Here is a 14,333-nt window from a genome sequence, read left to right as displayed (position 1 = left end):
TTATAATGTTACCTAACATGACATAAGTATTTTGGTTTTAGCTTCACCCTTTCCACCTGCTGTCGGTTTCGCTTGGGCACTCATGGGTAATAACCAAGACTGAGTCACTGTGGTCAATCCCAGGCATGCTCAGATGCAACACTGGTATAGGGGAACTTTACCCCTCCCATTTGGGCAGAGCCCACAGAAGACTTCCTTGTTCTTGCCACATAAACTCAGCCCCATTTCTGGCACCCTGCTTTCATGTCTCCTCTTACTGCTGAGAGCTTTCCCTATGCTTAATAAATCCTATTCTGCTTTACTCACTCTCTGGTGTCTGTATGTCTTATTCTTCCTGGTCAATGGAAGAGAGCCCAGACGTGGTTGAACTGAGGAGACCACCACACTGGCACCAAACAGCAAAGGGGAGACAGTGATCTTCACGTGGACACTCTCAGCTTGCAGCCCCTGCTTTCTCTAGGGGCACTGTCCTACCCATCCTTCATCCTGAGGAGAAAAGTTGGTAGAGAGGCTGGTCCCTTACTTCCAGTAGAAAAGACATGTTCAGGCCCTCACTTTCTTGAGGTCAGAGCCCTCATGGCTGCACTCAATGTGGCAGCCACCAGACATATGTAGCTACTGAGTACCTGGAATGTGGCTGGTTTGAGGTAAAATGTGCTGCAAACATAAAATACACAGTGAGTTTAGATGAATTAAATCAGAAATATACTTTATTTCTAATTATATCTTGATCACATATTGAAACAATATTTTGGATACAATAGGTTAAAATTATAAACAATTTCACTTGTTTCTTTTTATTATTTTTGATGTGGCCAATAAAAAATTGAAAATTCACAAATAGCTAACATTTTATTTTTTAAAGGATTGCTTCCCCCTTAAAATCCTACTCAAAAGACCAGAGGACAGAGAGGTTATGAAATCTAAAATATTAAAATAATTGTCATTATATTGTTTCCATTTGTGAACAAGTGTGTGTCTGTGTGTGTGCGCGCGCGTGCGTACACAATTTATAAATGGACGTAACCTTACACACCAGAAGGTTAAAAATGAACCCCCAACAGAGCCAAGCCTAGCACAGAAAGCCCTGACTGAAAATACCTGGAGGCACGAGTCTCTCTTGCCTCATTAAGTGCACTGTGTGGTGGCAAGTTCTGTCACTCAAATTCTGAGGGTGGGGAGCTTGGTGTCTTATCCAATCAGAGCGCTGGACTGATAACTGCCCAATCAGGCGCGCAGCCGGAGAGGAGGGGGCGGCACCCGGGATCTGGCGCGGCTTTTGCCTTTTGCGCCAGCCTGAGCTCCTTTAGGGTCTCCACCGCCGTGCTTTCACCCCTCAGGGAGGCGTCGGTGATTCGGTCACAGCCTCAGCCTCCGTCGCTCTGTGACCTGCGGGTATTGGATGATTCGTAGCTGAGACTCCGCTACACCCCTGAAGTGGGGAAATGGTGAGTGTGGGGGCAGGGCGTCCCAAGGCTGGGGAGGCCTCATCCGAACCGGGGGGAAATGGCGGCGGCGGGACAGAGTCTGCGAACGGAGTCTCCGCTGCCGCCGCTCAGCCCTCAGTCCTTGGTCCCTTCCGGTGAGGGACCCGGGTTCATGTCGGTCCCCGCAAGGCGGCTTTGGCCCAGCTTGCAGCCCTACTTGTGCAGCTCTGCGCCCGCAGCCCGGCACCTTCCCTGGGCTGTGGGGTGAGGAGGAGCTCATCGGGAAAACGCCTGCGTGGCGTGCGAGGTGCCCGCCTGGGAGGAGCTGTGGTCCGGTCGTCGAGTCCCTACTTTACCCTGTTCGGAATAAGATCGAGGCCCTATCAAAACATAGAGTTCATGTGAGCAAATGGGGACTAATTAATGGGACAGCCCCGGGCATGGCTTGTGGTTTGGGGGCTGCCAGCGGGTCTTGAAGGAAAGGCTTTTGTGAGGTGTGTGAGGAAGCGAAGCAAATCACCCGCCCTCTCTAACTTGCCCACCAGTCCCCTTGCTCTGTATGCCTCCTCCGCGTGGCTGTTCCTGAGTGGCATCTTTTAGAATACGCTGGTGTGGGTGCGCACAGCGCTTCGCTGAGTTCTGTGAGTAGTTCTGCCACATTATTGAACCTCAGGAGGGTGTGGGTGCCCTTGGTTTGTAGGCAGGCGTTCAGAAATGAAGACGGGTGTCCAGAAGCAGGGACTGGCGTCTGCAGGGGGGCAGCTGCGGGAAGAGTGCTGAGCTTGTGGGGTCTGCGCTGACTCTGGGTGGTGTCGTTAGTGAGTTGCTGGACACCGCGTTGGGGTTGGAGCATTGACTGGTGTTGAGCAAACTTCGCACGTTTTCTGTCAGAAGAAAGACATGGCTGAGCCTGGGCTGGAGAAAGACGCCTGGTGTCTGCGGGAGGCGCAGCCGGGTTCTGCACATGTGCTGTCCTGCTGGGCACTGTCCTTTTCCTCCAGGTCTCCTTCCGGGGAGAGAGGGGACTGGGAACTTAGAGGAAAGGAGTTCTGAGAAACAGCCCTTCCCTGCACCCTGCTGCCAGCCCCCACTTAATGCCAACCCACTCCCGAGGACGCTCACTGGGCATTCGCATTGCCACACTCCTCCCAGGACAGGGTTCTACCCTCAGGAATTGTGCCCATGACAGCTTTGCTCCTAGGGTATTCTGCCAAGAACACACATAGTGCCAGGAAGACTCCTGGCTCATTTCAACCCCAGACACTGGATCTATAGCAGGAACCTGTTTCCTTCCCCCACCCAGGCTTCTGGACCACCTGATCCTAATCTCCTCTGCCTTTATGGACACATGAATCAGTCAGATGGTAACCCTGCCTAGACCTGCACTTGTAGCACAAACCAGTCTTTTATTTAGTCAGTCCTGCCCTGCCCCCACCACGACTCTTGATAGCTCCTTTCTCTCTTCTGCTTTTTTCTTCCTCACAAATCTTATTTCCTGTGCACACAGTGTGCCCAAGTCCATCCCTCACTTGCCTGCGAGAATTCAGACGTTAGTGAGTTCAAGACTATTCCTTTAAACCTGGCTGTTGCAGGAGCAAACCCAAATTAGACGCGGCTTAATGGTCTCTCTTTAGAATGAGGGAATAATTTTTGCTCTTCTCCCTTTTCTTAAAGCATTTAGTTTGAAAACTTTTTTTGTTTTATTTTCTTGAGCCGGAGTCTCACTCTGTTGCCCAGGCTGGAGGGCAGTGCCGTGATATCGGCTCACTGCAACCTCCACCTCCCGAGTTCAAACATTTCTCCTGCCTCAGCCTCCTGAGTAGCTGGATTACAGGCCTGTGCCACCACGCCCAGCTAATTTTTCTAATTTTAGTAGAGAGGGAGTTTCACCATGTTGGCCAGGCTGGTCTCGAACTCCTTACCTCAGGTGTTAATGTTGTACCTGAGCGAGTTAGAGAAAATGCCACACTTTGAGATGAATTAAGAGTCCGTTTATTTAGCCAGCGGCCAAGAGACGGCTAACGCTCAAAGTTCTCTCGGCCCGAAGAAGGGGCTAGATTTTCTTTTATACTTTGGTTTAGAAAGGGGGAGGGGGGGTCTAGTTAAAACAATTTTACAGAAATAAAGTAGGCAAAAAGTTAAAAGGATAAATGGTTACAGGAAAGTAAACAGTTCCAGGTGCAGGGGCTTTAAGATTATTACAAGGTGATAGATGCGGGGCTTTTGGGCGTTATCAATCAGATGAATTCCTGGGAACTGCGGATATTGCTCGCCACAGTATTTTATCAGTTAATTGCATTCTTGGATGTGCTGGGAGTCAGCTTGCACAAGTTAAGTCCTTGAGGAAGGGGCTGCCAGTGAAAGAGCCAAGATGGAGTCTGTCTGGCTCTTAGCTAAGGGAGAGTCAACTCAGGTGGAAACAAGGCTAGGTGATTAAAGGAAGAGGGAGAGTCTAAAAACAGGGTTAGTAGAAACAAGGTTGGGCATTACAATTTGTCCGCCTCGGCCTCCCAAAGTGCTGGGATTACAGGCGTGAGCCACTGCTCCTGTCTCGAAAACTTTTATATTTTAGTATTTTCTCTGCTTCTTTAAAATTTATATGTCATTTTTGTCAGTTAAATAAGTCATTTGTCTTTTCTGAGTCAAACTTGTCTTTATCTAGGACCTGGAAACTATTGCTTTGAAAAGTAAATAGCAAGAACATGCATCCTATCCCACAGTTTCTGTAGGCGACTAGTAGGCTGCCTTCAGCAGGTACCTAGCCTCACGTTGCAAATCTGCCTCCTGTCATGAAGATGTTGGAAGTTTATTTTTTCTATAAATATTACCAATTAGAAAACCCAGATGAGTTCTCAGATTACTAGGTGAAATTACAATAAGCCGTATATGACAAATGGTGCTGTCATGTCTTCTACTTGAGAATTAATTATGGTGAGTTTCTGTGTTTGTAGTCTCTTAGTAGATTGCCTATGATGCACATCACATTTTGGTTTAATTATGTAACAAAACGTTTTCTTACTTCTCTATTATTGTGGAGTTTTTTAGGATTGGAGATGATTTTGCTTTTAGTTATATTTTTTCCTCACACTGTCCAGAATCACCAGACATTATACACAAGTGCCCTCTAGGCTTCACTTTAGAGAAAAACCTTTCTCAGGATTCCACTCACAACCCATAATTTGGTGGCAAGGTGCACAAAGTGCAGCAAAGTGCTCCCCAAATCTGGAAACAGAATGGTCTCTCCTTCTATCTACAGTCGCTTCTATAACAGTTATACTGGATTTCTACAAAAATAACTTTTTAGTACTGCAATCAGTTATTCCTCCTTCGTCAGTGTGCCTGGCATCTTCAAATCTGACACTGATTCCGTGATCATGGGGCCCATAATCCCAATCAGGATCACACATGTGCATTGATTAAACCTGAGAACTTCTTTTTTATATCTATCTATATATTTTTTATTATGCGTTAAGTTCTAGGGTACAGGAGCACAACGTGCAGGTTTGTTACGTATGTATACATGTGCCATGTTGGTGTACTGCACCCATTAACTCGTCATTTATATTAGGTATATCTCCTAATGCTGTCCCTCCCCACTCCTCCCACCCCACAACAGGCCCTGGTGTGTGATGTTCCCCATCCTGTGTCCACGTGTCCTCATTGTTCAACTCCCACCTATGAATGAGAACATGCGGTGTTTGGTTTTTTGTCCTTGTGATAGTTTGCTGAGAATGATGGTTTCCAGCTTCATCCATGTCCCTACAAAGGACACGAACTCATCATTTTTTATGGCTGCATAGTATTCCATGGTGTATATGTGCCACGTTTTCTTAATCTAGTCTATCATTGTTGGACATTTTGGTTGGTTCCAAGTCTTTGCTATTGTGAATAGTGCCACAATAAACATACATGTGCATGTGTCTTTATAGCAGCATGATATATAATCCTTTGGATATATACCCAGTAATGAGATGGCTGGGTCAAATGGTATTTCTAGTTCTAGATCCCTGAGGAATCACCACACTGTCTTCCACAATGGTTGAACTAGTTTACAGTCCCACCAACAGTGTAAAAGTGTTCCTATTTCTCCATATCCTCTCCAGCACCTGTTGTTTCCTGACTTTTTAATGATTGCCATTCTAACTGGTGTGAGATGGTATCTCATTGTGGTTTTGATTTGCATTTTCTCTGATGGCCAGTGATGATGAGCATTTTTTCATGTGTCTCTTGGCTACCTAAATGTCTTCTTTTGAGAAGTGTCTATTCATATCCTTTGCCCACTTGTTGATGGGGTTGTTTTTTTCTTGTAAATTTGTTTGAATTCTTTGTAGATTCTGGATATTAGCTCTTTGTCAGATAAGTAGATTGCAAAAATTTTCTCCCATTCTGTAGGTTGCCTGTTCACTCTGATGGTAGTTTCTTTTGCTGTGCAGAAGCTCTTTAGTTTAATGAGATCCCATTTGTCAATTTTGGCTTTTGTTGCCATTGCTTTTGGTGTTTTAGACATGAAGTCCTTGCCCATGCCTATGTCCTGAATGATATTGCCTAGGTTTTCTTCTAGGGTAAACCTGAGAACTTCAACTCCCTTCTCGCTTTGCCCAAATGCCCACAAATGTGCATAGCTCACCAGCCCTCCAAGTCTTAAATATGTAGTTCCAAATTCTGAATTTATCCTGGGATTTGAGAGAAGGACAGAACTTTTATCTGAGAAATACAAGTTATTTTAATGATCAGACCCAGTGATGTGTTAAAATGAGACCACAGTCATGTACTGTTCCCCTCTTTGAACTATTTGTCTTTTTTAATTGTGTGCTATTGCCACAAATGGCTATAATTTTTTCTTTTTTTTTTTTCTTTTTGAGACGGAGTCTCATTCTGTCTCCCAGGCTGGGGTGCAGTGGTTGCTCACTGCAACCTCCGCACCCTGAGTTCAAGTGATTCTCCTGTCTCAGCCTCCTGAGTAGCTGGGACTACAGGCACCCACCACCACGCCTGGCTAATTTTTTGTATTTTTTAGCTGAGACGGGGTTTCACCGTGTTAGCCAGGATGGTCTCAATCTCCTGACCTCTTGACCCCTCTGCCTCGGCCTCCCAAAGTGCTGGGATTACCAGCGTGAGCCACCATGCCTGGCCACAAATGGCTAAAGATTAACCTAATAATTTCATACTTGACACTGTAACCCACACCTTATATGTTAATGTATATAGCCAGTCACTAACCACTTACTTCTATAAGCCAATAAGAATTTCTGACAACTTTCTATCAGTTCCCTCTCTGCCTCCCTTTTTGCCTTTAAAAATATACTCGTCAGCTGGGCATGGTGGCTCACGCCTGTAATCCTAGCACTTTGGGAGGCCGAGGCAGGCGGATCACCTGAGGGCCGGAGTTCGAGACCAGACTGGCCAACATGGTGAAACCCCGTCTCTACTTAAAAAAAAAAAAAAAAAAAAAAAAAAAAATTAGCCGGCATGGTGGCGCATGCCTGTAATCCCAGCTACTTGGGAGGCTGAGGCCGGAGAATCACTGGAATCCAGGAGCCGGAGGTTGCGGTCAGCTGATATCATGCCATTGCACTCCAGCTTGGGCAACAAGAGGGAAACTCCATCTCTTTAAAAAAAAAAAAAAAAAAAGAAAGTATATATATTTATATATATATAAATTGTATATATAATTTACATATATAATATATAAATATATAATATATATTATATATTTATGTATTATATACTATATAATATATAATATTATATATAATATTATATATTATATATTTAAATATGTAATATATAATATATTATATAAATATGTAATATATAATATATTATATAAATATGTAATATATAATATATTATATAAATATGTAATATATAATATATTATATAAATATGTAATATATAATATATTATATAAATATGTAATATATAATATATTATATAAATATGTAATATATAATATATTATATAAATATGTAATATATAATATATTATATAAATATGTAATATATAATATATTATATAAATATGTAATATATAATATATTATATAAATATGTAATATATAATATATTATATAAATATGTAATATATTATATAAATATATAATATATAATATATTATATAAATATATAATATATAATATATTATATATTATATATTTATATAATATATAATATATTATATAAATATATAATATATAATATATTATATAAATATATAATATATAATATATTATATAAATATATAATATATAATATACAAACATAATATATATTATATACAAATATAATATATATTATATACAAATATATTTATATATAAATAATAAATATATATTTATATATAAATTATATATATAAAACTATATATACATATATGTGTATATATGTATATATACACATGTGTATATATGTATATATACACATGTGTATATATATATACATATATACATATGTATATATATACGTATATATACTCATAACTGCTTCTAATTGGAGTGTATATTCAGGGCACGTTTATATTCCAGTGTTGCATCTTCAAATTTTGGCCCAAATAAACTTCCTACTTGTGTTTACCCCAGGTTTTTCCTTTTAGGTCAAAATATTCTTTAGAATGTGTTGAAGGAGCCTCCATGAGAGAATCTTTCCTCTCATTTTACTCTGCTTACTGTAACCCCTGAGAATGTAGAGGCACATTGATCCCACCTAGAATATGCACATAAAAGCTGACCTCTGCCTAGGATTCACAAGACAGGACCAGACTTTGGGCTGAAGACATAACAGAAAACTCATAGAAGACATTTTCTAAATCATGAGAGGTCAACATAGGTGGAGCTCTTTGAGTTTTCCAGATCTTGTCCAGTGACCTGATATAGTTGTGTGGGAGGCTTCTGGTGGGAACAGAAGAATCCTGTGGCAGAATCTGTTAAGTGTAAAAAAGCACCTTAGCAGTGGGAGTTCAAGGCCACAAAATATTCAGAGCCAAAGTCACAACTATGCCTCCCCGTAAACTCTTACTGGAGTAGAGTAGTTTTGTCCTTCCCCTTGCCTCAGAGTTAGCTGATCAGGGACAGGGGCTATCATGTCTGGATCCAGGATCTGCAGCTTCACCAGGGCTGTTTCATTTTCTGTTTGCATCCCACTAATTGAGCCTGAATCTCTCCTGCCTGGATCACTATGGGGATATCAGCCCAAGGTCACTGGGGACACTCACCAGCATCTGTATTTGAGACATCTGAGGATGTCCTGTGCAGACTGGGGTCAGTCTGACAGCAAGGTCTAATTCTGCTCCTATTTTAGAGGAAGAGAAATGACTTATTCAGGGTTTGTTTCTCCCCTCAAAGAATCTCCTTGGTTTGTACCCAAATAAGAGTTGCTCCAGTTTTCTAGTTTTTTTTTTTTGGTGAAAAGTGAGATCTGGAGACTCAAAATAATCCATAAGCTAATTGCTTCTATTTCATATGGTCCATTAGAAAAACAGGTGATGCAGTCATGGTCCCTACCCTCAAGGAACTTGCAATCTGGAGCACATGAATAAATGGTTGAATTCAGCATCATGTGTTCAGTACAAAGATGGAAACTGTACAGGACACTTAAGCTTCATTTGGGTTACTTCCCTTTTATTGTTTTGTGAGTTTTGATGCCACCACCTGAATGACTATTAATTGACAGAAGAGAAGTTGTATTGTCTTTACCTTGCTAAGAATAAATATTTAGCTTCTAATATAATTGCGCTAGAGAAACATAAGCGATTTGGTTAAATTCCTTGTTGTATGTTATTAAAGACACAGAGAAGTGGCTAAAATAGATTAAAATTTCATAAAATCTGGGAATCAAATTTCTCTTGGGCAGGCTTAGAAAAGACAAAACTGAAAAAACTTAGCGGCATAGAGAACAGAAGTCTAGGGCCCACTCTCTGTCCTAACCCTGCCCAGATCCACCCTCTGCTGAACCTTGTCCAGGTCTGACCCCACACTGAAATCTCTCGGAACTGCTTAGAGGAGATCAGAGTTTGGAGTGACTACTCCTACTGCCTCTCCAAAGCTGGTGCTCCCAATTTCCTGAAACACAAAAGCAGATAAATGGGGAAAAGCTATATACTTTTGGACCTTAAATTCTTTTTTATAAAATTAAAACCAGTGTTTCTAGAGACATCTCATCCAGCAACCTGTTCTCCATCCCTGCAGTTTTTTTTTTTTTAACAAATCTTAAATACAACACAAAAATAAATTTCTCTGAATTGCATTTAATACATCCTTTGTTTCTTTGTGATCTATTTATATTGACTGGTTATTCTATACCTTTAAAAAACAAATCAATTGTAGGAAAATAGAAAGGAAATGGTAATTCTGGGCCCTGTATTTAAATCCTGGGAAGTATTGGACACTTAGTGCCCACCTCCCAGGATGTCCTAAGAATTTACACATAATGTGAGTGTCTCAGCACAGTGCTCTGTGACATACTCCTGAGCACATAGTACATGCTCCATAAATATCGCATTAATGCAGGCGCACATGTTGTTTTTCTTTTTTTTTTTTTTTTTTTTTCTTTTGAGATGGAGTCTCACTGTCGCCCAGGCGGAGTGCAGTGGCATGGTCTCGGCTCACTGCAACCTCCAGCTCCCGGATTCAAGTGACTCTTCTGCCTCAGCCTCCTGAGTAGCTGGGATTACAAGCGCACGCCACTATGCCTGGTTAATTTTTGTATTTTTAGTAGAGACAGGGTTTCACCATATTGGCCAGGGTGGTCTCAAACTCCTGACCTTGTGATCCCCCCACCACGGCCTTCCAAAGTGCTGGGATTACAGGCATGAGCCACCATGCCTGGACCACATGTTGTTTTTCAAGTGCAGACTTACTCAGACATTGACACCATCTCCAGCCTCTGTAAACTTTAAACGGCCTGCAGAGAATGCTGTGCTTCAGGATGATGATTTGTGGTCTTGTCTTGGGATGAAGAGTATTTGTGTTGGGGTAAGGGACTCTATGCTGTGCCTGCTTTCTCTAGCCGAGTGGTAATGTAATGTGTCTAGGTGGAGGAACATCAGCATTAACAGAAGACTTGCTATAAGAAGCTAATTCATGAACTCTGTTCAAACCTGCAAAATTTTGTTACAGTGAGGCTGAGAATATAAAATAATTTTTATGCGCATTGAAGCTTGAGAGGCAGCGCTTAGCTAAGTGACTCTCAGCCCAGTGTTCCAGTAGGATCACACAGACAATTTGAAGAGAAATCATCACCTGTGCCCTCCCCACAGATCCTGTCTGTTGTTCTGGGTGGAAACATTTCTGATTTTTAAATTAAGTTCCTCGCATATTACAGCGAGGCCAAGGTCAAGCGTGAGGCATTCCAGATACTTTCATGAGAGCTGAGTTCAATCTTTTTTTCCAGGAGGTCACAGGGCCTACTCTGCTTGGTTTTGGTAGGGGCAGGTCAGTGTAGCCCATTATTTTTATTGCAGGAACAGAAACTGTTGGAATGCCATCCTTTTTCTGCAGAGCTATAGAATACTTTAGAGAACATTACTGTGTTGAAAGTTATTTTATCAGATAATCCCAGTCAGTCACATGTCAGAACTAGTTCTCTTAACTCATTTCACCTGTAGTCAAATTAAGACCTCTGTCACTTGAACATATATATTTTCAGGAACTCTTAACATTCAGGGATGTGGCCATAGAATTCTCTCCAGAAGAGTGGAAATGCCTGGACCCTGCCCAGCAGAATTTGTATAGAGATGTGATGTTGGAGAACTACAGGAACCTGGTCTCCCTGGGTGAGGATAACTTCAATACATAATTCCTAATACTCCCTCAGGGAGTTTTATTTTCTATTTTTGTAGAATGTCTCTTGGGAACTTCTGCTTTGTGTGAATTTCAGTTTCTTCAAGAAACTGTTGGGAGTTTGCTGGTGTAAAAAAGAATATTAAGATGTTTTATCTTTACGTAAACCTTCTCTTTTGTTGAGCTAATTTGTGTCCTCCATTTTAGGTTAGTGGTAATTCTCGAAATTCAATGACATAAATTATTGTTTCCCACATCTTAAAATACAATTTGCACCGCTTATTTTGATTCAGTAGTACTTGGTAGTGGAACTTAGAACCCACAGATTTAAAATACTTAAATATTTTAAAGATTCTGCCAGGAACAATTTTTGGATTAATTATGTAGGATCTTCCATAATTTCTCTTTTCTGCTTAGTATAGTATTAGGTAGGTAATTGGAGAATCCCTAACAGTAGCATGTTAATTTTTTAAAATAAACAGGTGTTGCTATCTCTAACCCAGACCTGGTCATCTATCTGGAGCAAAGAAAGGAGCCCTACAAAGTGAAGATACATGAGACAGTAGCCAAACACCCAGGTAGGTGACAGTGAATGAAGGAGAGGACACAGGCCAGGGGACCAAGGTCCAGAAGGAAGCTAGGCCTTAAAATGTAGTTTGGGAAGCTCTGCTCCAGTGAAAATAATTTCTGAAAAGGCTGCATTTTTTTCTCATATTCACGAATAGGGGCATCTTCTGTCCCATGCTGTTAAATCTAAGAATTCTCTTTTTTCTTTAGTGATCTCCCTTCAAGTTTACAGGGAGAGCCAATGTCCACTTTATCGTTTATTAGGGGCTGCATGATCTGACTGCTGTTCCATTGCATTTGGAGACATAGGAATATGTGTATATTGAGGAGCTCTATGTCAATGTATTTTTTTCAAATATTCTTTTTGTATCATGTCTAAAATGTGTAAGGTGAGTAGTGGACATATTGGAATTTGGTTCAGAAATCCCAAGAACATCAGGGACAGATGTTGCGTCTTTTCTGCTTAGTGATTTTTAATCCTATAGAGGTTGCAAATATAATTCTACAAAAATTATTACTCAGCAATTTTATCAGAACAATAAGCATTTTCCTAAATATGAAAAAATGTAATGTTACTTCAGAATGTTATTGTTTTAGTATAAACTGAGATTTGTGATTTAAACTCTGTATGTGCAAATTTTCAAATTATAATATAGTTTAAAGCACAGGTTTCCAACCTTTTGGCTTCCTTGGGCCACATTGGAAGAATTGTCTTGAGCCACACGTAAAATACATTAATACTAATGATAGCTGATGAGCTTAAAGAAAAAGGTTTGTGAATAAGTTTTGTGATATCCACCACCTTAGATAAGCAAAAAAGCCCTCTCATTCAAAGGTTTGGCCCCCACTGGATTAAAGTGTTTACTCACCTTCTAGATTTCTTAAATGTTCTATGTCATTAACCAGCTTAGAACATTGCTAATATTAAGCGCTCAATCATTACCTTATTTCTTAATAACTATTATAATTTTGTCTTATTTAGTAGGAAGCCTGAGATTCTGTCATTGACGTGTATCTGTATCTATATAAAATGTGTGTCTCTCACACACACCTAAATAAGTTATATATGTGTATAATAAATTCTTACATTGTTGATAGATTCTTGGAAACGAAGTGAAGCAACTTATCATTTTAGAAAGCGAATTTTAGGGCTGGGTGCCTTGGCTCACGCCTGTAATCCCAGCACTTTGGGAGGCTGAGGTGGGTGGATCACGAGGTTAAGAATTCGAGACCAGCCTGGCCAACAAGGCAAAATCCCATCTCTACTAAAAATACAAAAAGTTAGCTGGGCATGGTGGGGGGCGCCTGTAATCCAGCTACTCGGGAGGCTGAGGCTGGAGAATCACTTGAACCTGGGAGGCAGAGGTTGCACTGAACTGAGATCGTGCCATTGCATTCCAGTCTAGACGACATGAGCAAAACTCTGTCTCCAAAAAAACCAAAACCAAAGTAATTTTACCAGAGTTTAATTGATGTAAACAAGAGTTATGTTTGGTATATAGCAACATTGCTTCATTTATAGTTGCAGTTTTCAAGAATCTGTTTTTTACATTGAGTACTTACTGTACATCTGTGTTTGTGTGATATGGATTTTTCTGATAAATAAAAATAGTATAACTATATTTAATATTTACAATGTAATGATATGCACATATTTTATAATAATTTGACATGCACATATTTTATTGTAAAATATAGTCAAGTTGATCAACACATCTATTACTCAAATAGCTAACCATTTTTTTTGGTAATAAGAACACTTAAGGCCTACTGTTGTAGCAAATTGTAAGCATACATTATAGTATTATTAACTATAAACAATGCTATTTTGCTAATCTAATGCTATTGTACATTAGATTTCTCAGACTTACTCAATTTATAACTAAAAATTTGTACTCTTTGAACAACATCTCCTCATGGTCCCACCCTTAGGCACCAACAACCACCATTCTACTTTCTGCTTTTATGAGTTTACATTTTTAGATTCCCTGTCTAAGTGAGAAGAAACAGTGTCTTTGTCTCTCTGTGTTTGGCTAATTTCATTTAGCATCATTTCCTCCAGGTCTATCCAGGTTGTAAATGGCTAGATTTCCTTTTCTTTTATGGCTGAATAGTAGTCTACTGTGTGTGTGTATATGTATATACACACAGCGAACATGGGGCTGAAGATATTTCTTCAAGGTGCTAACTTAATTTCCTTTGGTAGTGTACCCAGCAGTGGTGTTGCTGGATTATATAATATTTCCATTTTTATTTCTTACTGGTTTTTTTTTTTTTTTTGAGATGGAGTCTCACTCTGTTGCCCAGGCTGGAGTGCAGTGGCGTGATCTCGGCTCACTGCAACCTCCGCCACCTGGGTTCACGCCATTCTCCTGCCTCAGCCTCCTGAGTAGCTGGGACTACAGGTACCTACCACCACGCCTGGCTAATTTTTTTTTTTTTTTTTTTTTTTTTGTATTTTTAGTAGAGACGGGGTTTCACCATGTTAGCCAGGATGGTCTCGATCTCCTGAGCTCGTGATCCGCCCACCTGAGCCTCCCAAAGTGCTGGGATTACAGGCGTGAG

General features: G+C 40.6%; 1 protein-coding gene across 1 annotated transcript in view; it reads left to right on the top strand.

Annotated features, from left to right (window-relative positions):
- The first annotated feature begins 1,229 nt into the window (after positions 1-1,229).
- ZNF732 (zinc finger protein 732) overlaps positions 1,230-14,333 on the top strand; it is a 37,994-nt gene continuing 24,890 nt past the window's right edge. The window contains 3 exon segments of the mRNA XM_019025364.4: positions 1,230-1,448; positions 11,068-11,194; positions 11,684-11,779. Coding sequence (XP_018880909.3) covers positions 1,446-1,448; positions 11,068-11,194; positions 11,684-11,779 — 226 coding nt within the window. The 5' untranslated portion in view covers positions 1,230-1,445.

This window comes from Gorilla gorilla, chromosome 3 (assembly GCF_029281585.2).
Source record: "Gorilla gorilla gorilla isolate KB3781 chromosome 3, NHGRI_mGorGor1-v2.1_pri, whole genome shotgun sequence".
NCBI classification, from domain to species: domain Eukaryota; kingdom Metazoa; phylum Chordata; class Mammalia; order Primates; family Hominidae; genus Gorilla; species Gorilla gorilla.
Note: the sequence above shows the minus strand (reverse complement) of the source record. Positions and strands in the feature narration are given on the sequence as shown.